This window comes from Zootoca vivipara, chromosome 9 (assembly GCF_965207765.1).
Source record: "Zootoca vivipara chromosome 9, rZooViv2.hap1.1, whole genome shotgun sequence".
NCBI lineage: Eukaryota > Metazoa > Chordata > Lepidosauria > Squamata > Lacertidae > Zootoca > Zootoca vivipara.
In genome coordinates this window covers 42356157-42379643 of record NC_142592.1, presented here as the reverse complement: position 1 = coordinate 42379643, position 23487 = coordinate 42356157, and the positions used below count along the sequence as shown (strand labels likewise).

General features: G+C 44.7%; 1 protein-coding gene across 3 annotated transcripts in view; it reads left to right on the top strand.

Moving 5' to 3' along the window:
- CACNA1I (calcium voltage-gated channel subunit alpha1 I) overlaps positions 1-23487 on the top strand; it is a 279689-nt gene that overhangs the window by 222200 nt on the left and 34002 nt on the right. For all 3 annotated transcript variants that reach the window (XM_088652075.1, XM_088652074.1, XM_035128273.3), the window contains 9 exons: positions 1169-1269; positions 2029-2152; positions 10796-10864; positions 12054-12238; positions 12813-12939; positions 14752-14877; positions 17536-17625; positions 21278-21470; positions 22694-22845. In XM_088652075.1, coding sequence (XP_088508201.1) covers positions 1169-1269; positions 2029-2152; positions 10796-10864; positions 12054-12238; positions 12813-12939; positions 14752-14877; positions 17536-17625; positions 21278-21470; positions 22694-22845 — 1167 coding nt within the window. The remainder of the gene's footprint in view (positions 1-1168; positions 1270-2028; positions 2153-10795; positions 10865-12053; positions 12239-12812; positions 12940-14751; positions 14878-17535; positions 17626-21277; positions 21471-22693; positions 22846-23487) is intronic.

Genomic DNA, 23487 nt, shown 5'->3' with positions numbered 1-23487 from the left:
GAGACAAAAATTGAGACATTTGCCCTTCCCTAGTGGTGAGTGAGCTATCTTCCAGGAAGATTTGCCCATTCTGATCTTCTCATTAAAGAGTGATCAGCTTTTATAGAACTCTATGGTTCGCCAAGCCATAGACTCTGGAATTCCTTAATTAGTTTCAGAGTGCTTCTACCGCCTTTCAGGGCACACTGCTCACGCAGGGCAGCTTACAATCTCTCTCATATACCAGGAACAGCTAAAAATCCCACCCACAAGTACAGCAGAATCCTATCAAACTTCATAGGTTTTCTTGTTTTTTAAAGATCAGCAGTGATTAGGCTTTACATGTACCTCTCTGAAGCCCTGTCCTTACCCTGAGTCTTGTCTGAAATTTCAGATGTGTTAGTAGAATATTTCCTCTTACGCTACATCTCAGACTCTCCTTTATATTTTTGGCATTAGCAACATCCCCATGGATACCTGCATGCCTCTAACTGTGTCTCTCTATTACCTATGGAATAATCAATATTAGTAAGAATGCACAGTTTGAAAAATTACTGTGATTTTTATGCAATGTTACTTCAAATTAAGTCTGATTCCCTGAGACTTACTCCCAACACCCAATTAAGGGTGCTCAGGATTCAGTCTCGGCTACATAAAATTCTCTCTCTGAGGGAATCGCTGGATTTCTCCAGGTGTGAAATGTCAACATCAATAAGGGACATTTGGGGGTTTTCTTGGTAGAAGGCAATGCTCTGAGCTGTTTCAGTAGCCCATGCCTGTTAGTAATCTTCAAGTGTTGCCCAATCAGCAAAGCTTTCAGTCAAAGTCAGAATGGCAATGCTGATTCTCTACTTTCTAGGAGGTAAATTAGTTCATTAATCCTGCCATGGTGCTTGCAGTTGGCTCTGATGACCTTGAAGTTCTCTTTTCAGCCCTTCAGTTTTATGTCAGATCAGAGAGAAACTTCTGAACGCTCTGTCCATGCCATCATCGTCTCCCACAGCTGTGATTTCAAGTCATTTTCTTACCCTGCATGGGGCATGGTGGGTAGTGAATGATCCATATAAATGAAGAACCTATAATTGGGAGGTTTCTCAGATTTTGGTATGCAATGAGTTAAACGAGACTTGCTCATGTGGGGAAAGTGAAGAAGGCGGCAGCTTCTGATGTTCTGCCTCGCTTTTCACAGAGCCTGTGTTTCCGTATCAGAAAGATGATAGAGGCCTACAAGCCAGACTGGTGTGAGTTGCGTGAAGACTGGTCCATCTACCTTTTCTCACCACAAAACAGGTATATGTCCTTTACTTTTGCTTATGTTTGTGGGGGGTGGGGGGTGGGCAAATTGGGGTGGGATGCTACCATGCTGCCTTGAATTTTTTGCATTTTTCTTCAATCACACCTGCACATCTTTTAGAGCACATGGTTGGTTTATGCATTACGTCATAGGTAGGCAAGCTAAGGCCCAGGGCCCAGATCTAGCCCAATTGCCGTCTAAATCCGGCCAGGGAATGAGCGTGTTTTTACATGAGTAGAATGTGTGCTTTTATTTAAAATGCATCTCTGGGTTTTTTGTGGGGCATAGGAATTTGTTCATTACCCCTCCCCCAAAATATAGTCCGGCCCCACGCAAGGTCTGAGGGACAGTGGACCGGCCCCCTGCTGAAAACCTTTGCTGACTCCTACATTACATTATCAGACATACACCATGATGTATTTTTTAGCAATGTTGCACTACTGTATCTTCTTTTCACAATACATTCTGCATTATTTTGCAAAGCTCACAGCAGCAGAGGAAATTGTTCCAGCGCTCAAATTTACTACTATTTATTATTAATAAAATGGGAGATTCTAAAAGTTTGCCATGAGCCAATACTAATTAAATCGGTTGGACAGCCTTCAAGTGGAACCTAAAGAATTTTGAACAGGAGGTTTAACAGCTAAAGTTTCAGGGAGTAATTTTATCATCTTCCACTTCCCCCAAACCTTCTCACTACCCCTATCATCCCTTAGAAACATATGCACTTCACAAACAAATGAACTGTCTTTCAGATTTCGTATCCTCTGTCAAACTATCATCGCCCATAAGCTGTTTGATTACATTGTCCTGGCCTTCATTTTCCTGAACTGCATCACTATTGCCCTGGAGAGACCACAGATTGAACACAGAAGCACAGTGAGTACTATAACCTGTTCAGATGGACCATAGAATCTATGGGGAGCTTTTTGGGGGGCAGCTAAACAAATGCTTTCAACAGTGCATCTTGATGCAGGTGTGAAGAAAAGTTGGTTGTCTTTCTTAAAATCTGTCACTAAAATGATCATATTTATTGTGTTTGGAAACTTCCAAAAGTATTTTTTTCTATGTTGGTAAAAATTGCAGACTCTCCATTTTTCAAAAGCAGCGTTTAAGGGGCAGAGGATTGTTTTCATTTGTGTTCATGTACAGTTGTGAGAATCTGCATATAAATAGAGGCGGATTTAGGGCATCATGCCTGGTTCCCCTGCACTGGACACCAAGCCGAGGGGGTGCCACAGGGCGTCACCACTATGACATAGTGCGCACAGAGAACAGAAGGTGAGAGGCAGTGGAGGCACTGAACTTTGACCTCACACAGGGCACTACAGAAATTCAAAGTCCACCCTTGACACAAAATAAGGATTTGAAAGACTTGGGGGTATCAACTCTCTTTGCTTATACATGGCTTGTTTGACAAGAGTGCATATACAGTAGTATTAGTTTCAGATTAACTAGCAGACCTTCTACAAAGTATCTTGAGAACACACCTATGGTTTAGAGCAGGTGTGGGGAACCCTTGGTCCATAAGCCAGATGTGCAGCAGCCAAATTCCACCTGGCCCTTGGAGTTCCATCTGCCTTCCATTCAGTGAGGAGGAGCCAAGAGGAAGAAGAGATCTGATGGCGTGCAAAATGTGCGTTTGCAGCTCTTCCCTTTGGAAGAAGCTCCAAAGCAGAGGAGAAAAGGTATCAGTAGAGAGGTAGACTGGTGTTCCTTGCAAATATGAAAAAAGTCATTCATGCATTTCGCATTTTGCAATTGCATGTGTACAACTTTGCGTGGACAGGCGGAGTCCTCCCAACCCCAGGCGACCCCAGAGCAGAATAATGACTCAAGACAACGTGCTATGGGATTAAAACTGGCCACAACTTTATTAAGTTTCAGAGGTAGGGAGACCTTGGCTCAGGCATTGGGCGTTTATCCTTCCCACTCCCCAGCCGGGGATCTGGGAGACTTCAGGGTTACCCAGAATGTGTGGGGGTTGGGTTGGCTCTGGAGAACATATGTTCAAGCAGAGAGCCCACCCCCCCCCCGTTTCGCCGCTGTTGGAGGGGAGAGCAATGACAACCTCTCGGTGTATGGCCAATGCCTCCCCTCAAGACTCCTTTAACGGGGTACCCTGGGATCACCACCGCAAGGGGGGCATGGGCCACTGCTTCACGTCCCCCCCTTTAGGAAGATAGACTAAAGGATTCCGTCCAAGGCCTGAAACTTCCAAAGTTGTGACGTTTTGCTACGGGAAAGGCAAAACCTGCCAATACAGGAAAATTCCTTTCCAGCCCTTCAACAGAGACCATGACATAGCACCCCCCGCGTACCTGCGAAGAAAAGGTTAGCCTGCAAAAAAAGACTTAACTGGGGGAGGGGAGGGTGGGAGAAGCTCTGGAGCCGACTGCCGCTTTGCAGGTAAGATTCACCTTATGTTGTGTGGCAGGACGGTCCCTCCCCTTACTTGCCCAATCCCTTGGCAACGCCTCCCCAGGCAGGATTGGACGATTGGCTGAGGTAGGCAGAGATCTCCAGGTATCCAGCCTGGGGAGGATGAGGCCAGACTGAACTACCAGGAGTCGCATTGGGATCCGGGGGGCTGCGTGCGACCACGCAAAAGGTGCCCCCCATTTGATGTGGGGAGCGGTCATTCAGGATGCAGCTGAAGTTTGAAACTTTGAACAGCTGTTAAGGCAAGACTGGCAGTTCAGCTCTGCATTGACTTTATTTGCATTCTTGTGGAATTGCAGAGTTCTTTTTACCTTTTGCACAATTAGGACATAGAAAAGATGCTGGAGAGCTTTTTTTTTTTAACAAACTTGATGAAACAAGTCTATGGAGAAAATGGAAAGTGAAACTTGAGTAGTTTTCCTAAGAATTAAATGTATGTCTCTGTTTCCATTGGAAGCAGCTTTGTATATGTGTGATTGCATGTATGTGTCTCTGTGTGAGTCTCTGTGTGAGCTTGGCCCTGCCACTACTAGTATGCAGCCCTAAACACCTTTTTATCAGGGTAATTTGGCACTCTGCATGAAAAGGGCCCCCTCTCCTGAGTTATCGAGTGATGATATTTCTCATCTGTGTTAGTAATTGTCAGAATATTTATTTTAGATAAATGTGTGTGACATAAAAGAGCATATGCTTGTAAAATACTTTAGCCATTCAGACGAAATCCTTGACAATATATTCTATGTGAAGAAAACGCTTCCTATCTAAAACTTCAGAATGGTGCTTCCTTACATTACTAGAACAGCAGCCAATTGTTGTGTATTGAGTCAAAGGATTTTATATCTGTATTATTATTGTCTGTATTTGCATTAGGATAAAGTAACTGCCTTTTGGTTCCAGAGGGTACAGCTACTATTGGTTCATTTAAGCTGCTGTATTTGGATCCTCTGTCTTATTGGTTTCCTCCAAAAGGCAGCACTGTGATTGCTTGATATTGTTCCCTCCAAAATGTATCCCTTCCTAGCTAGTCCCCTGTCCCTATAAATGTAGCCTTCCTCTCCTCAGTCTTCAGTCTTGTTCACTTTAATAAAGAGCTGTTACTAGAGAACTGTCTCCAGCATGTTATGTCAAGAGAGCTGAAATCACAAACCCCACGTCACAACAACTGGCGACGAAGGTGGGATCCGGAATGCTGAGGAGCGGTTAAACACAGCCCTGCCTCAGAGTCCGGATTGCAGCTTAGAACAAGACTCACTGGCCAGCTGAGAAGACGACCCTGCCCGCTAGGACAATGGAGAGTCCAAGGGTATTGGAGCCCTTCCAGCCATCAGAGCCCCACACATGGGAAGACTACGTCGAACGCTTCGAGTTCTTTGCAGTGGCTCAAGGGATCACCGATGCCAGCAAAAGAAGGGCCACATTCCTGAGCTACTGTGGGCCCGAGACCTTCAAGCTGGCCAAGGCATTACTTGCTCCAGCGAAGCTGAGTGAGACGTCTCTCAAAGATATTCTTGCCTGCCTAACAAGCCACTTGGCGCCTACTGAGACCAAGATGGCCCGGCGGATGGAGTTCCATAAGAGGCAGCAGCATGCTGGGGAGTCTGTATCCACATTTCTGGCTGAACTCCGGAAGCTCGCTCAGCACTGCGGCTTCCAAAATCTGGAAGAGACTCTCCTGGATCGGTTTATTGGTGGTCTGAGCAGCAAGAAAGCCAGAAGACGCATCGTGGCTAAAGAAGAGGTTACCCTTGCTTCAGCCTTGAAGGAGGCCACCGCCACGGAGAATTATGAAAGAGAGGAGCTTGATGCCAGTCGCAAGGCCACTAAGCCACAGATAGAAGTTGCGCATGCCATGGACGAGCTAGAGGCTACTCCGAGCCAGAGCCCAGTCCGTGGGGTCGAGTTGGTGCGTCAGGCCTGCACAGTGCACAAAGATCGCCGAGGCAGTTGCCCAGGTTGTGGCGGAAACCATGAGCGGAAGAGTTGTCGTTTCAGGGATGCTATGTGCCGGACGTGCGGAAAGACGGGTCACATCGCCAGGGTCTGTAGATCGGCGGCGTCGGGAGCAACAGGAGCACCTAGACTGGAGCATCGCAGACCGCCCACAGCACCTCGTTTTCTAAAGGACTGCCACTACGTAACGGAGATCAACGGGAGGGCCGTGCAGTTTCCAGCGCAAGGCAAGGCACACGTCAAGGTGAAGATTGAGGGTCAGCAGTGCGACATGGAGGTGGACTCCGGATCTGCATTCACCATCGTGTCGGACCAGACCGCGAAGACATTCTTCCCCAGGGGTAAGTTGCCCCCTCTGGAGCCCTTCCCGGCAACCTTGCAGTCGTACTCAGCAGGCCGCATCCATGTTATGGGAATGTGTGCCGTGAGAGTACAGTTCCGGGACAAACAGGCTGTACTCAAACTGGTGATTGCGAAGGGCAGTCGCCCCAGTCTCCTGGGCACTGACTGGTTCCCCGCCCTGGGACTGAGTATCTCAGGGCTTAATTCAATCCAAACCTGCCCTGAGATGAGCGAGGCATTATGCAAGGAATTTGCTGGTCTCTTTAATGGAAAACTGGGTTGTTATAAAGGGCCCCCAGTTGACTTCGAGTTGGACCCCGGTGTGGCCCCAATCCGACTCAAACCAAGGCGAGTGCCATTTGCACTGCAACCCAAGATCGAGGCAGAGCTGGATAAATTGGTCAAGCAGGGAGTTCTCTCACCCGTGGACTCTGCTAAGTGGGAGACTCCAATCGTCACGCCCCTTAAAGCAAATGGGGAAGTCAGGATATGTGCAGATTACAAATGTACTATCAATAAGGCACTCAGGGGAAACTCATACCCCATTCCAGTCGTATCACATCTGTTGGCTAAACTGGCTGGGGGCAAGGTGTTCGCCAAAATTGACCTGGCACAAGCTTACCAACAGCTGCCAGTAACCCCACAATCAGCGGAAGCACAGACTATTGTCACACATAAAGGGGCGTTCAGAGTTAACAGATTACAGTTCGGAGTTTGTGTGGCCCCAGGGATTTTTCAAGGGCTCATGGAACGCCTGTTAAGAGGTCTGCCGGGGGTCTTGCCATTTTTTGATGACGTTTTGATTGCTGGAAAAAACCCACAGGAACTGGTTGCGCGTGTCCGTGCAGTGTTGCTCAAGTTCAAGGAGGTGGGGTTGCAACTGAAAAAAGAAAAATGCAGTTTTGGGGTGCCAACTGTGGATTTCTTGGGGTTTAAAATTGATGCATCAGGCATCCACCCCACAGATGCTAAGATTAAGGCCATCATCGAGGCACCACGACCACAGAACAAGACGGAGTTGCAGTCATTCCTGGGACTTATTAACTTTTATCATTCGTTCTTACCCCAGAAAGCTTCGGTAGCTGAACCATTACATAGACTATTGCAGAAAAAGAATGTGTGGCGATGGGGGCGGGAGCAGCAGAAGGCTTTTGACTCCTTGCGAGGAATGCTGAGTAGCAGGAGCGTCCTTGCTCATTATGATGAGTCAAAGCCGCTGGTCCTGGCATGTGATGCCTCTCAATACGGTCTGGGGGCTGTGCTGAGTCATAGGGAACCGGATGGGTCGGAAAAGCCCATCTCTTTCTATTCCCGTACGTTGTCGCCCACAGAGCGCAACTATGCTCAAATTGATAAAGAGGCACTGGCTATTGTGTCCGGAATCAAAAGGTTCTATGATTATTTGTACGGTCGCCATTTCTCCATTGAAACGGACCACAAACCACTGTTAGGGTTGTTCAACCCAAACAAACAAACGCCACAAATTCTCTCCCCCAGAATGTTGCGTTGGTCAATATTCCTGAATGGGTTCCAGTACACCTTGACCCATGTGCCGGGGAAACAGTTGTGCCATGCTGATGCGCTGAGTCGATTGCCCCTTCCTGGCGGGAGCAATGAGGATCCTGCTCCGGCGGAGCACATTATGATGCTAGAAACACTTCCGGGGGCTCCTGTAACAGCTACGGATATAGCTGAGAAAACTAGGAAAGATGCTGTTCTCTCCCGTGTGCTCACTTGGGTGGGGAGGGGGTGGCCAGGTGGTTCGCATGAAGAAAAATTCAGGCCTTATGCGACAAGGCAGCACGAATTGTCCATGCATAAGGGTTGTCTCCTATGGGGAGATAGGGTGATCATCCCAGCACCACTGAGAAACAGGGTTCTTGAGACGCTTCACATGGGACACCCGGGAATGGTCAGGATGAAGTCGCTAGCCCGATGTTATGTGTGGTGGCCTGGAATGGACCAGAACATAGAACAATGGGTACGAACATGCAAGGCATGCCAAGAGGTGCGGCCAGAAGTGGCCAGAGCACCAGTCCACTGGTGGGAGCAGTCCAGGACTCCCTGGAGCCGGCTGCACATAGATTTTGCTGGGCCATTCCAAGGGAAGGTCTTTTTGGTTATCGTTGATGCATATTCCAAATGGTTAGAAGTGGCGATGGTCCCTAGCATGGCATCAGCTGCTGTAATCAAGGTGTTGAGGCAGCTGTTTGCTACCCACGGGTTACCTGAGACCATTGTATCAGATAATGGGGCAGCTTTTGTATCCCAAGAATTCAGGGCATTCTTGGCTGATAACTTTATAAGAGGGGTCACATCCGCGCCCTTTCACCCATCCTCCAATGGGCAGGCTGAGCGCATGGTAAGAACAGCCAAAGAATCCATTGCGCGCTTAATGGAGGGTAACTGGTCGGCTCGCATTGCACGAATGTTATTTTTGCAGCATGCGACGCCATGTACTGCGACGGGCAAGTCGCCAGCCGAGCTGCTCTTAGGTAGAAGACTGGTAACGGTGCTGGATTATGTCCACCCAGATAAAATGCCAAACCGTAATTCAAGAGCAACCCCCCAGGCTGAGACTGACACAACAAGGTATCTCGCCCCTGAAGATCTGGTCTGGGTGAGGAACTATTCACGAGGTCCGCGGTGGGTGGCCGGTGTGATCACCCGGGCTAGTGGACCTGTGTCCTATTATGTGACCTTGGAAAATGGGCAAGTTTGGAAGAGACATATAGATCAGCTGAGGCGCCGGGCGCTCAGCAGGGAGGAGTCAGATAATTCATCCCTGGCTAATGACGCACAGCTGCGAGACCAGAGTGAAGATGGCCCAGAGGTGCAGTCACCAGGGGCTTCCGCAAATGAACCAGGGCCTGCTAGTCCTCAGGATGACGAGGTACAGGTAGGGGACCCTGAGATGTCTGGGACTCCATCTGTTCCTGACGAAACCCCTATAGCAGCCCCTCCACCACAGGTAACACCCAATCCAGAACCTGCAACACCTGTTGTCAGGAGATCAGGTAGAAGTTGTAGGACCCCACAGTACCTGAGGGATTACGTCTGCTGTGCTCACTAGGGGGGGAGGGGTGTTGTGTATTGAGTCAAAGGATTTTATATCTGTATTATTATTGTCTGTATTTGCATTAGGATAAAGTAACTGCCTTTTGGTTCCAGAGGGTACAGCTACTATTGGTTCATTTAAGCTGCTGTATTTGGATCCTCTGTCTTATTGGTTTCCTCCAAAAGGCAGCACTGTGATTGCTTGATATTGTTCCCTCCAAAATGTATCCCTTCCTAGCTAGTCCCCTGTCCCTATAAATGTAGCCTTCCTCTCCTCAGTCTTCAGTCTTGTTCACTTTAATAAAGAGCTGTTACTAGAGAACTGTCTCCAGCATGTTATGTCAAGAGAGCTGAAATCACAAACCCCACGTCACAACACCAATGATAGTGAAAAATGAGGAAAACACATATCTTTCTCATGTATTGGAAATCTATACACCTGCCAATAAGAGGGAAACTCATTGTGTACACAACAACACTGAAGATGAAAGTTAGATAAGATGGTTTACCTGTGTGCTTTGGGGATTAGCTTTTAAATGTATAATCAGGAGAACATACACACTGAAGACTGTTTTCACATTCCTGAGATAAGGCTTGCAAAATTCCACATATGAACCTTGGGCACATAGCAGGCAGCACTTTCCAGCTCATGGCAAACTGTGTGAACAAGCCTCCCGTCTGCACATGTGGGTTTGCAGTGACAAGAAAACAGTCCAGTGTTGTGCCCGGTAGTGGGGGGGGGGAACCATAGCTTAGTGACAGAGGGCACACTTTCAGAAGGCCCCAAACTCAATCCCTGACATCTCTCGTTAAAAGGCTCACTTGGCAAGTAATGAGAAGCTCCTCTGCTAGAGATCTGGGAGAGCTACTGCTGGGCCAAATGAATATCTACAGTATATATGTTGCTGTTATAAGGCAGTTTCCTATGTTCTGTGAACAGTTTGCCTCGACCATAGAAGAACCACATACTTGACTTGATTGCTATGAGCACCATCTACCTGAGGATTCTATTCAGTGGTGTAACAGTTCACAACTGGGGGGCATGTTCTCAACTGTGGCTCAAAATGCAGCTGGTTCATTTCCCCCCTGCTGCGTTTTAAGCTACATTTGTACAGTTCACATCAGAGATGGGATGGGGCATCACCTGTTTTGTTTCCTGGCCCCTGCAAACGCCCCTCCCCCAGAACTCCCATTTATGAAGCTGTCCTCTGTGCATGCGCAATGTCTATTAGGACATGGTCACATGACTGCTAACTCTGCATCTAGTTTTCTAGTCAAATTGAAGCTGATTTGAGGGGGAAACACATCAAATTGCAGCATTTGTCAACAAAGTACAGGGCTGTGTCATGGGAATGTGACTTCTAAAACTAGCACTGGATGCAGAGTAACTGGCAATGTGACCATGCCCTTAGTTGTGTTTGTATCTTTTTTTTTAGGTAAATGAAAAGAAAACCTCAGTCGCTGGCCTGTTCACATTCATTTTTTATTTCTACCACATCCACTAGGAACTGATTGGGCCAACAATGGTAGACTGGGAAGGACGACAGCATAGCATAATGTACTTGAGATGTTGGGCAGGGTGGTGCTTTTGGCAGCTGACCTTAAAGTACCCTAGACTTTTAGATCCACCTGGCTCTTAGCAACCAAGTAGGATTTGCCAAGCTCGTTGCAATGATTCAAACTGCAGAGCCCTTGCTAGATATATTCTGAGGCTGCCTTTGATTATTCCAGGAAAGAATCTTCCTCACGGTATCCAATTACATCTTCACAGCGATCTTCGTTGCTGAGATGACTCTGAAAGTAAGTCACCCCTTGACAGCTACCAAGCCGCCCCCATTTCACTGGCCCAACCAGCCCCTTCCAAGTCTGTCAGGGAGGCAGACATACCATTGGGGGGGGGCGATGGATAAGGTACAAAGGGGTGCCATTTTCACAAATATATTCATCAGAGTTGAAAGAGGGGAGGCGCCCTTTTGGTGAATGTACATATACTGCTGCAAATAGGGCAGCAATTCTTTGTCTATTCAGAGCACCTCCCAAATAGGCTCTGTTTGCCCATGATGATATCAAGCACTGAGCCGAATCTGATGAGCTGTGAAGCATTTCAGCATCAAGGTCACTGCATGACCCCTGGCTGGCTAGGGTAACTTTAAAAAAAGGGAGAGAACTCAGGGTGGGGAGCAATGAGAATAGCACCCAAGAGACAGACGGTGGGGCAAATGATGGCAGCACTTTGAAAGTGATTTCAGGGGTTATGGGTTTTTTTCAAATAAACATTTCTTCCCTCCTCCAAAGAAAGGACCCAGTACATTCAACACACACACCCCAAAAATGGGTAAATATTCAGTGTGGCCATATTTCTTGCTGGTTATATTTGTACAATTGCTTCCCACAGGCTGGCATGATAGGGAGTACTGAGAATTAAAGCCAGTGGGGTTTTTTTCCTAAAAAAAATGTTTACAGGTACTCTCATTTTGACTCAAGAAAATCACCATTTTATAATTCAAATTGGGGGGAAATGAATACAGTAAATGGACAAACGTACAAAGTTTCACAAAATGTTTAGGGGTATGCGCACCCCTGCGTCCCCTCCCCCAGAAAAAAGCACCCTTTCATTTTCAAATCTCAGAACGCCAAAACTTGAAATTATCTCTGTGATGATGAAGGGATTTGTATATAGTATAAGCAGCAGCAGCAAGGAGATCATCAGGGCCTTGGTGGCTATTAGCAGCTTTTTAAAAAAGATACTTGTTAGAGGTGAAATCAGGCCCTCCTGTTCATCTTTTATTCCCCAGAGGGTTTTTCTTTAAAAAAAGAGATCCAAACATTATATCAGTGTCAGTGATCAGCTTTCCATTGACCCCTTGCCTGTTCCCATCAAGAATTCTGTGCCCAGGTGAAACCCTCAAGAATCTGCACCGTGTAGTAGTTCTAGGAGTAGCTTAACCATCACATTCTCCACGCTCATGCATTCTCTCATCTCCCCTAGGTAGTCTCCCTTGGCCTATATTTTGGGGATCAGGCCTATCTCCGCAGCAGCTGGAATATCCTGGATGGCTTCTTGGTGTTCGTATCCATCATTGATATTGTGGTTTCGGTAGCCTCTGCTGGTGGAGCCAAAATTCTGGGAGTGCTGCGAGTCCTCCGGCTGCTGCGTACCTTGCGCCCCCTTAGGTGAGATCCAAAAGGCTAGTCTCCCTCCTCCTCTCTTTTGTATGGACCCTGCTTCTGAACACCCAGAGAAAGCTTGTGTGGACTCCCAGAAGTTTTGCCATGATAAAGGTTTTGGAAAGGGCAATAAGAAGGGTCAAGAGCTCAGGGCACTTAGATACAGTCTGTGATGACAAGGCCAATCGAAATAGGGAAGAACAAGCATAGAGGCAGGTAGGGGGTGTGTAGGTAACCAAAGTCAGTTTTGACAGTAGAGATGGGGAAGAATTTAGACTGAGTTTGCATTTAGGTACCTAATTTGCACTTCCAAAAGCAATATGCAAACCAAAGCACAGCTGTTCTTCAAAATTTGCATTGCTCTTAATTTTGTAATGTAATTGTCCAGCTATGTAATGTGTACAAAAATACATATATAGGGATGAAATGATTGCCCTTGCTGGAAATTTGCCATGTTGCTTTACGGGGCAAGCAGCTGTGTCGTGATACTTTTTAGAGCAGCTCTTCGTAAAACATTGAGGGAAAGCATCTCTGTGCTATGTCTCCCTTATTGTTTCTCCTCACAGTCCTTCTTTTTCAGGGTTATAAGTCGTGCACCGGGCCTGAAGCTTGTGGTCGAGACACTCATTTCATCACTCAAGCCCATTGGAAACATCGTCCTCATTTGCTGTGCTTTCTTCATCATCTTTGGCATTCTTGGGGTGCAGGTACTGTTGCTAATATCGTCTATGCGAAAATGTATTATTTTTAATTATTTTTAATTTTATTGCATTTATAGCCCACCTTTCCTCCAAGGAGCTCATGGTGGTGTACATGCTTCTCTTCCTCCTCATTTTACCCTCACAGCAACCCCGTGAGGGAGGCCAGGCTGAGAGACTGCAACTGGCCCAAGGTCACCCAATTGAGTTTTATAGCTGAATGGGGATTTTAACCCTGGTCACCTAGGTCCTAGTCCAACACCGCAACCACTACACTACGCTGGTTCCTGCATCTTTGTGTCTCATCTGCTGCATCTTTTTGTCCTAACATGAAAGCAGTTGAGAATTTACTTCTGCTTCCTTAAAGCCAGGACTACTTTCCCATTATAATATAGACCATGGTAAAGAGGTGGATAGGAAAATTGTCAAGAGAGGTGTGGTGTAGTGGTTAAGAGCAGTGGATTCGTAATCTGGGGAAACGGGTTCACGTCTCCGCTCCTCCACATGCAGCTGCTGGGTGACCTTGGGCTAGTCACACTTCTCTAAAGTCTCTCAGCCCCACTCACCACACAGAGTGTTTGTTGTGGGGGAGGAAGGGAAAGGAGAATGTTAGCCACTTTGAGACTCCTTCGGGTAGTGATAAAGCGGGATATCAAATCCAAACTCTTCTTCTTCTTATCCTGATGAGGCGGGGGAGAGGGCACTGGATCTGGTTGGTGGGCCGGATCCTTCCTTCCCTCCCCCATCCCTCACTGCAGGCCAACTTTGACAAGCAGGTGGAACTGCCTATTTGTCAATCACCTGATATTGTATTCAAACCACTTAGGTTTCCAAGGGGGTGGCTCTCAGCACTGATCAGCTGATGGACGCTGAGAGACATCACTTCAAAGTCCATTTGCAAGCAGTCTGAATGCAAACCACTTGCAAGCAGACTTCAAAAATGATGGGGAGGGGTCATATTCACTGTCCCTCTTTGGTCCAGTTCTATTGTGACAGCTGGAAGGGATGCATTTCAAAATAATAAGAGTGCACGGCTGGTGTTCAGGGCTACAGTAAGATTCAGCTGGACCTCAGGACCCAATGCTGAATTGGCATGTTGACTGCTGGTCCAAACTGAGGTGCTTGCTGTTTTATTACAAAGAAGTGATTTCCATTAATTCCTGACTTTCCCCCACATTCCAAGCACTGATCCATCATCCACCCACGACTATTTGAAAAAGAAAGCAGTGACGCTTTCTTTTATTTTAGGCTCCTACTGCAGAGGTCTGCTGGAGTGGGTAGTGCTTCTATCATTTGGGAGAATGTGCTATACTTAATCTGTATGTAGGGATGGCAGTTTCATAATGTACGGGAAGTGCTAGAAAGCAGATGAGCTTCCTGTAACGTGTGAAGTCACCCTGAGATTTTCCAAATGCACAATCCAATCCCTGCCATATGGGAAAGGGAACTGGGGCAACAGATATTTTTTTTAAGTCACCACCGAGTAAATTTATGTTGAAGTGTCTGAAAAGTAGGGGATATTTAATTCATGGGAGCAATATGCTCGCATTCAGCAAACCCAGTAACAATCTGGAACAGAATAACTCTAGACTGGCCTGGGGGATAGAATTGGGGGCATTTTGCTTCTGCCTGTCCCCATTCAGCTACATTCTCATTTACTTACTTCCAAATGGATGTCAGGGGGTTAATGACAATGGGTCTTAAACCAGGTGGCAGTCGGTGACTGAGAGGCGCAAGTTGCCTTGTCTCGTAACCACACTCAAGAGCACCACCCTCCATTCCTAACAGCAAAGTCTCTGACAAAGTGTTTTCTTCTTGCAGCTGTTCAAGGGGAAGTTCTACCACTGCCTGGGCGTGGACACCCGAAACATCACCAACAGGTCTGACTGCATGGCTGCCAATTACAAGTGGGTCCATCACAAATACAACTTCGACAATCTGGGCCAGGTAAATGTGGAACCTTCCAAGTTTCCTTAGACTCACTTTAGTCTCCCTGGTGTCTTCAACACAAAAGGAAGGACTGTGACTTCAGACATAGATCCTCACATTGAAGGATGGGAGGTTGTAGTACTGCTGCTGAGAACCTTCATCTTCGGAAGCAGATCCAGTTTTTCATTACCACATTACAAGACAGATAAACCTTAAGAATCAGAATTGCAAATGGCACAGTCCATCCAACATTAAGCATTTCTAAGTCTCCTTGGTTTCAGCAATAAAATCACAATGAAACTAAACTAAACCAACCACATTTTAATAAAAACAGCAATTAAAGCTTCAGTTAAGCATGCACTTACAAGTCTATTAAGAAGTAAATACCATTGTTCAATGGGGCTGGCTCCCAGGTAAGTGGGTTAAAGGGCTGTAACCTTTACTCCATTACTAATTTCAGTGGGATGCAAAGTGCTTAACTTTGGTTCAGATAATGCCTCAAGGTTTGGGTTGGGTTGGGTTGGTTGGTTGGTTTAAAATACTGATATACCTCATCTCATTGGAATAATATCAAGTTGGCGTACTGTACAATAAATGATTAATGCAAAGCAGCAATTCAGAAGCTGCTTTAAAAAATTCAGCAAAACTAGCATCTCAATTACAGTATCCAGGAATCTTTCAAGTGGTCTCAGAGGTCAGAGAAAGCTGAAGACCTCTGAGACCTAAAAGAAAAAAGAACCAGAAATAGCATGTTGAGGTTCTAGAACATGTAGGAACATAGAAAGCTACTTCTATCGAGTCACACCTGCAATGTATGAATTGTGAAATAACTGGCACATGGCCCCTTTAAGAAAAACAGACATAGCTGCAGAGCTGTCTCAGAGAAGTAGCCTGATTGAAGAAGTTTGTTACTACTTTATGCAGGCTCCCAGACCTTTTCAGAAATAAAGTTCATTAACTTGCCTTATAGTGAGTTTCTAGATAAACAGCTGAAGACAACACACAGTGTCAGAAGTTTGATGATAACCCAAGACCATCAGCCCATCTAGCTCAGCACTGCCTGCACTGACTAGAAGTGACCCTCCAGGCTTCCCTTCCAGCCCTACCACCTGGAGATGACAGGAATTGAATCTTCTAGACGCAAAGCAGGCAGCCTACTATTGAGCTGTGGCCCTTCCCAACATATGACATGTGCACATGATTTATGTGGAAAGGATAAAGAGCTATGCATTATGAGGGATTAACCAGGCATCCCCAAACTTCGGCCCTCCAGATGTTTTGGGGATGCCTGGAACTGTAATAATTAATTAAAAATATTTTCAAATATATTTTCAAAAATCAGAATTTTTACTCTTAATTCCAACGCTGCCGATGGTGCTAATCAAGATTTACCGGGCATGTAGGGCAGGAAAGCAGGATCCTACTTTTGACTCTGTGCATTCATCAACTCTTCCAAACAGTGTCTAGGGACCCTGCGCAGAGGAGCCAATGGCTGTGTGGAGGGTGCAGATGGGGCCTGCCACCACAATCCTGCCTTGCAGCAGCACATGTTCAGCACGCTCTGTTTAGTCTATTTTCATGGTTTTACATGTGCCTTAAAAGACCTGGTGGCAAGTTTTAAATGCAAATAAATCAATCCAAACGGGGGAGGGCAAGTGCTTACCAGGGACAAAGAAAGAAGGACTACAAATAGTGTGTTTAGATTGCAGTCAAACATGTTCAGACCGGACATTAGAGAAGATCTCCTTGCAAAAAGAACTGTTGGGGAAATGAAAATGGTTGCCTAGGGAAACCGTCGAGTCTCAGCCTCTGGAGGCTCTTAAGGGAGCAAACAGAGCAAGTGTTTATGGAGGATGCTTTACATTTCTGATTAAAATATTCGAGCTTCTTTCCCTCTTTGCATCCAGTTGAAATTCACTGTCTAATCTGTATGTTTTCTTAATGGATGCTCCATACTCCTCCCATAATTGGAGGGAGGCATCCTAAAGAGTCTTAGGATCATATAACCCCTCTTCTTCTAACCCCCCCCCCTCCACGAGCCCCCTCCTGCCATGAGAGAATCCCCTGTTATGTATGTGTATGTTTTTTCTTTATTATGCAAAACCAATAAAAAAATCTTTTTTTTAAAAAAAAGAGTCTTGGGATCTTTTTTTTTTTTTGAAGGGTTAACTTTTGCGCGGAGTGCAAATTTTCCATGGGGGAGTGAGATGTGGCAGGGAAAAGTTCAGAGCCAGTTATAAAGGGAGATAAGTGGGTTCTTTAAAAATAATAATCAGATGCATGTCACAGTCCTTCCTGATACATTTCATGTTTCCCTTTTTTGCAACCCCTTGGATCTGATAGATTTGTGACATTTTAACAAGGAATGGAATGTATCGTGATCAGTTGTTTTCTAAACCAACAGTGTGACTGAGCTGATCTGGTGTTTCTCTAGGGACAAATTTCTCAGAGGACAGCTGTCTGGCAGCACTTCCTTCTCTCTCTTCCCCTTTTTCACAGGCAATTTCTTTTCCCTCTCCCATCAACTTTTCCTGGAGAACTTTGGCAGGGTGATGGAGGAAGAAGAAAGGAAGGAAGGAACCTCTCTGTTTTTTTGCTATTTATTTGTATGCATCTAATAGTCAAATAGTCAACCCTTGAACCAGTCAAAAGCTGACTCACTTTCATGTGTTGCAGGCTTTGATGTCACTCTTTGTGCTGGCTTCCAAAGATGGCTGGGTCAACATTATGTACAATGGACTGGATGCTGTGGCTGTTGATCAGCAGGTATGGAACTTGGTCTACAAAATGATCATTCATGTTGCTTTCAGCTGGGTTGTTAAATAGGCTGGATTATCCATCTTTGATGACTCCTAATTGTTTTGCTATGTACCGCCCCAAGTACTAGGAAGTTATAGGGGGAGTGGTTAAGTTTCCTCTGGATAACATAGTACTACAGGCCATTTTTCATGATTTCTCTATTGACAAAAGACATTGAGTGAGCATATAGACAGATCACTCTTTTTCTGGTCAATGTCTATTTTGCATGTGTTCATTCATAGAGGCAATCCTTCCTGTTTCTGCATTTTAAAAATGACCTTGCAATTTAAAACATGTATGTTTGAACATATTTCCCTAATGGTATTTCCTCACAAAGTGCATTATTCTAAATTTATGTCATCATGAAAACTTGCATTTCTAGATGCATTTTATATTCCAAATAATATTTATTCATTTTATGCATTTTAGTACTTTTATTTTAGTACATTTATGCATTTTAGTACTTGAGTGCGGGAGTGCATTGCACAATTAGAAGTGCAAACTCCGAAAGATTACCAGTTTCTAACCTGCATTTTAGTATTAGGGATCAGGTCAGTTTGTAGCAGAATTTGGCAATAACAAATTTCTCAAGCGACCCTTCTAATATGTCCTCTTGCTGTATGCATTGAACTGCCTTTCTTAATACATGTGCAATGCCAAATCTCTCTCTTTCTCCAGTTCTCTATTCTCTCCTCAAAACTTGCATTTTGCCCATGGCCTTTAGTCTCTACTCTTCATCCTCATTCCCAAATGTAAATAGGCTTTAAATGCACGGCAAGACATTTGCCCACAGTCTTCTCTCCTTCTCTTCTCTATCACTCCCTCTCAGTGCTGTTTCTCTCCTGTTTTTGGCCCTCTCCAAACAAACTCTTCATTGAGAATTCATATTAAGTTGCTTGCACACCGCTTACACAGGTTAGACTAATTCCAGTCTTCATTGAGCATTTATTCTGACAGTTATACAATGAGGATTCATCCTGAGTTGCTTGTGAGATGTTTGCGCATCTTTCTGTTAACCATTCATTTGCATTTTTAAAAGCAAATTTGTTGCTCTAGGGCAACAGAGTACTTTAATCCACTTTGATTGCACAGTTCAAGTATATGCTTGAATCCCTTCCACAAAATTGCCACAGTCTGGAGGCGCCCTTAGAGTGTAAGTTGCTTATTTAACTGTACTAGGGTTGGTTAGACACCTTGCATTGCAAGCACATTGCTTCCCTCAGAGATTTGTCAGATTGATTGGTACTATTTTTATGCTGGGCCATTCCATTTTTACTGCGTTTTGTCCTCATCTAATTTGTAGCGGGTGTAGCTTTTGTTTTTTGTGTGTGCAGACATGGCATATCTTTCAGGTAACTAGCATGGAGAAAATTGTTTTAATGCTCCCACGTTTATTCTTTTTGCATAAACTTCTGTCAATCACTTTCTTCTTCTTCTTTATCTCTTAATGGGTTTGCAGTAGTATCACGTGTCCTTTGGGGCATGATGGCAGACTCTTCGGACTGATGATCACTTGAGGCAATTCCCACCCTAGGCGGGGCTTTTCATGGCTGGCAGCTAAAATCTGCTGCTGTTCCTGTTCACTTTAATAATGCAAGATCACTTCCCTAATGCAGATGGCAGTTGCACAGGACTTAAACAGTGGCGATGATATGTTACACCCACACTGTGAACGCAACTTGTTTTCTCAGTATAGCAGAATGGTTTTCAGCTCGTCTTGTTTGGAGAGAATCATTTCTAGCACAACGTCACAACAGTTCTAGGGCAGCCAAAATTTGCATACAAAATGGTTTTTACTTACATGGGAATAAGGACAGACAAATCTGTCGATTTTTGTTCTCTCTGTTTTGCCTTTTTTCCAAACTAAATTTCAATTCTCCGCACCTGTGCAGCAATTTCTGAGTTTTATTTTAAGGCTCCATATAAAAATTCATCAGCTTTTAGTGTTGATTTTTCCTAATGGACAGTGTCTGTGACATAAAATACTTACCAATGATACCGCCTTCTCCTTGTTTATTCTTGTGAGAGTTCTTCACTCTCCTGTTACATATACAGAATGACTCCCACCACAAACAAGGTTTCTCGCCCTTTCCAGTACATAAAATTAAATTTCATGCTGGATTTGTTCAAAAATGAGTAAAACACTAAAAAAAAAAAAATCAAGGCTTTGTTTTTAAAATAATCTGAAAAATCCTTAGACTGTGAACCTCGACCTAGTTAACTGAAACTTAGCCCCATTGAATTTAATGGGACTTGCGTATTCAGAGTAGACATGCATAGGATTTGACTGTTCCATTTCTCTAGCTTAGCTTCATTACCCATCTGGAAATTTTCTTTGGCATCTCAGGCGGCAAATATACACACAAGGCTGCAAAATTACTTCTCTGAAAAATGTTGTTGTGCCTGTACTAATTTCTGATATTTAATGGCTTGATAATAGTGATCGATCATTTATAATTTGTGTATACATTGCTAAATGAGTTCTTCAGAAAATTATTGTAATTATCCTAGTCTTCTTCTCTGATACTGTAATTATTATTCTTGTATTCCAGCTACCAATATTATTAATCTAAATACCATATTCCGGCGTATAAGACGACTGGGCGTATAAGACGACCCCCAACTTTTCCAGTCAAAATATAGATTTTGGGATATACTCGCCGTATAAGAAATACGACCCGGCATATAAGACGACCCCCGACTTTTGAGAAGATTTTCCTGGGTTAAAAAGTAGTCTTATACGCAGGAATATACAGTACTAATGCCACCCTCACCCCCACCCCCACCCCCACACATGTCAAATCCTTTTGGGGCACAGTTTCAATAAGCTCTTAACACTGCACTCCTGGTTTGTTTACACCCCCCCAAAAAAAAAATTAGAGTGCAGAAAAAAATGATACTGTTTTGGAATTGTTCAAGATCATCATGTGCAATAGCCCGATAAATCTGAGAGCTTTTTAAAAATAATTTAAAGCACTTTTTAATTGAGGTTAAAAATTAGTTGGACTAATTGTGTTGCTTTTCCTCTGTGCTTCATATAAATTATGAATAATCCATGCAACAAACCTGCAAGATATGCCACTATTATTGTCCCTTTATTGTAGATTACAAGGGTAGGACTGAGGATGAAATACAGTGGCTTGACCCGACCGCTCAGTGAAGCAGGAACTTCCCAGCTCAATATTCATTCTCTTCAACATGACTCTGCTCTCGTTTTTTTTAATTGCTGCCCTATTAATTAAAACCATCCTCATGATGGACGGAATGGATGAATGTCACTGTGATGGCAGTACTTTTGTTTATACATATATATGCACATGCCTTTCCCAGTAGCAGGAAAGAAAAGAACAGGCAGTCAAGGAAGGATTGCCTGTAAACTCTCCTCAATAAATCACAAATATCACTCTCCAGTGCTTGAGGGGAGGGAGGATGTGCCCTGCGCCACATTTCTATGAAGTTTGGGTCTCCCATTGGTCATATAAATCTTCCTTGCCATCTTCCTTGCTTTCCAGAAATATTCAATTTTCTTCAACAAAATCATCTTCTTGGTCTTTCCTCTCATAACGTGCTAACTACAGCCTCTCTCTGTATGTTTGTCTGTCTGTCTTTTTAATTCCAGCCAGTGACCAACAACAACCCTTGGATGCTCCTTTACTTCATTTCTTTCTTGCTCATCGTCAGCTTCTTCGTCCTCAACATGTTTGTAGGGGTGGTGGTGGAGAACTTCCACAAATGTCGGCAACACCAAGAGGCAGAAGAGGCCCGGCGGCGGGAAGAGAAGCGCTTGAGACGCCTGGAGAAGAAGCGTAGGAGTAAGGAACAACTTAAGTGTTTTGTTGGTTCGTAGGCTGAAGTTGTCTGAGAAAAACTTAGCTTTTTAAATAAAAAACAACAACAACGAATACAACATCACTAATCCAGGTGACTGCATTTTACCTCTGCAGTCAGAGGCAATAATACTTCTGAATACCAGCTGCTGGAAACCACGGGAAAAGGGAGAGAGCTGTTGCACCCAGGGCCTGCTCTTGGGCTTCTCACAGGCCCTAGTGAGAACAGGGTGCCGGACTAGATGGGCCATTGGCCTGACCCAGCAGATGCTTATGTTCTTAATGTGTATGTGGGTGGCAAAACCGTGAGAGCTGTTTGCCGCTTGGTCAAATGTCATTGAGCAGGCATCCCCAAACTTCGGCCCTCCAGATGTTTTGGACTACAGTTCCCATCTTCCCAGACCACTGGTCCTGTTAGCTAGGGATCATGGGAGTTGTAGGCCAAAACATCTGGAGGGCCGCAGTTTGGGGATGCCTGTCAAGTTGCATCTGCAAAAAAAAAAACAAACCCTGTTAACATCACCTGTTCTTTGGGTAGATGGGGCCCATGGCTATATCTATATCTATATCATCTATCTTATCTATCTATCTATCTATCTATCTATCTATCTATATCTAATCTATCATTGTTTCAGTCATCATATTCTAAGACAGCCTTGGAACCAAGAGAATCCCGTTTCAATGTGCCTCTAATTTGTGCATGTAGTTTTGTGTGTATATGATTTAATGAGAAAAACACACATACCCCAAATGCACCTGGATGTGAATTAGTCCAGCCTTTCCTCTCCCCTCATCTTCTCCTTAAACCCCTTTGAATGCACCTCTGTCCCAAAACCATGGAAGTCCCTGGTTTACTTCTTACTTCAGATTTTCCTTTTCTGGAGATGCTTGCTTCCTCTGCTCATTTGAAAACTCAATTTGGTGGAGCATGAAGTGCTGGTTTAGTATCATTTCTACAAACACAGGACTAACAGATTCTTTCTGTCCCTCTCCTCTCCCCTCCCCTCCCCTCTTCCCCTTCACTTACTCACTTGCATTTCTGTTTTCTTCCCTGTCTTCTGGTTCCCTTTTATTACATTCTTTTTTCCTTTCCTTTCACCTTGCTCCCCTTCCTCTGGTTCCATTCTTTTCTTTTCTTTACTTGCCTCTTCTCTGTTCTTCCTCTTCCCTCCCTCCCTGGATTGCTCCCCTTGCCACTCCCATGGCAGAAGCACAGCGCTTGCCGTATTATGCCACCTACTGCTCTGTCCGCCTCCTCATCCATTCGGTCTGCACCAGCCACTACTTGGACATCTTCATCACTTTCATAATTTGCCTCAACGTTGTCACTATGTCCCTGGAGCACTACAACCAGCCAATGGTGAGTGAGTTCAAGGGACTAAATCCCACCTTTATGCCTTCCTCCTCCTTCCTTGTTCTCCTCCCCTTTTCACAAAGAGCTGCTTTTTACATAAAGTAGAAAATAGATGTCTAGCACAGGTAGGTAGCTGTGTTAGTCTGGCATAGTTGAAACAAAACAAAAATCTGAAGTGTGCATGCACACAAAAGCTCGTACCAATGACAAACTTAGTTGGTCTCTAAGGTGCTACTGGAAAGATGACTAGCAATTAGGAGTAAAACGTGGCAGGCAGTAGAAGATGAGTTGGGAACATGCTACAGAGAGAACCACTCACAAAGCAAAGAACAGCAGGTCCCCTTTATTACAAAACTTGCTTTACTAGGGCATGTGTCTGGTCACTATATAGTTTCACTAGAGCCACGTGCTATATGATCGTCCACCTTGCCAGTTGAAAAGTTCCATGATGAATATCACTGTGCAAAATTGTCCATAAATTGAGCCAGAAATAACAGAATAATTACAGCAAATAGGTACAAACTAATGGAGGGGGGAGCTTGTGTCTGATGTTATAGATAGGGGGGCAGATTCCCCTAAATTCCTGCATGCCAGATACTCCCCATAATTTCTGGATTCAGTAAAAGTTAGAATTAATCAATGTTTGAT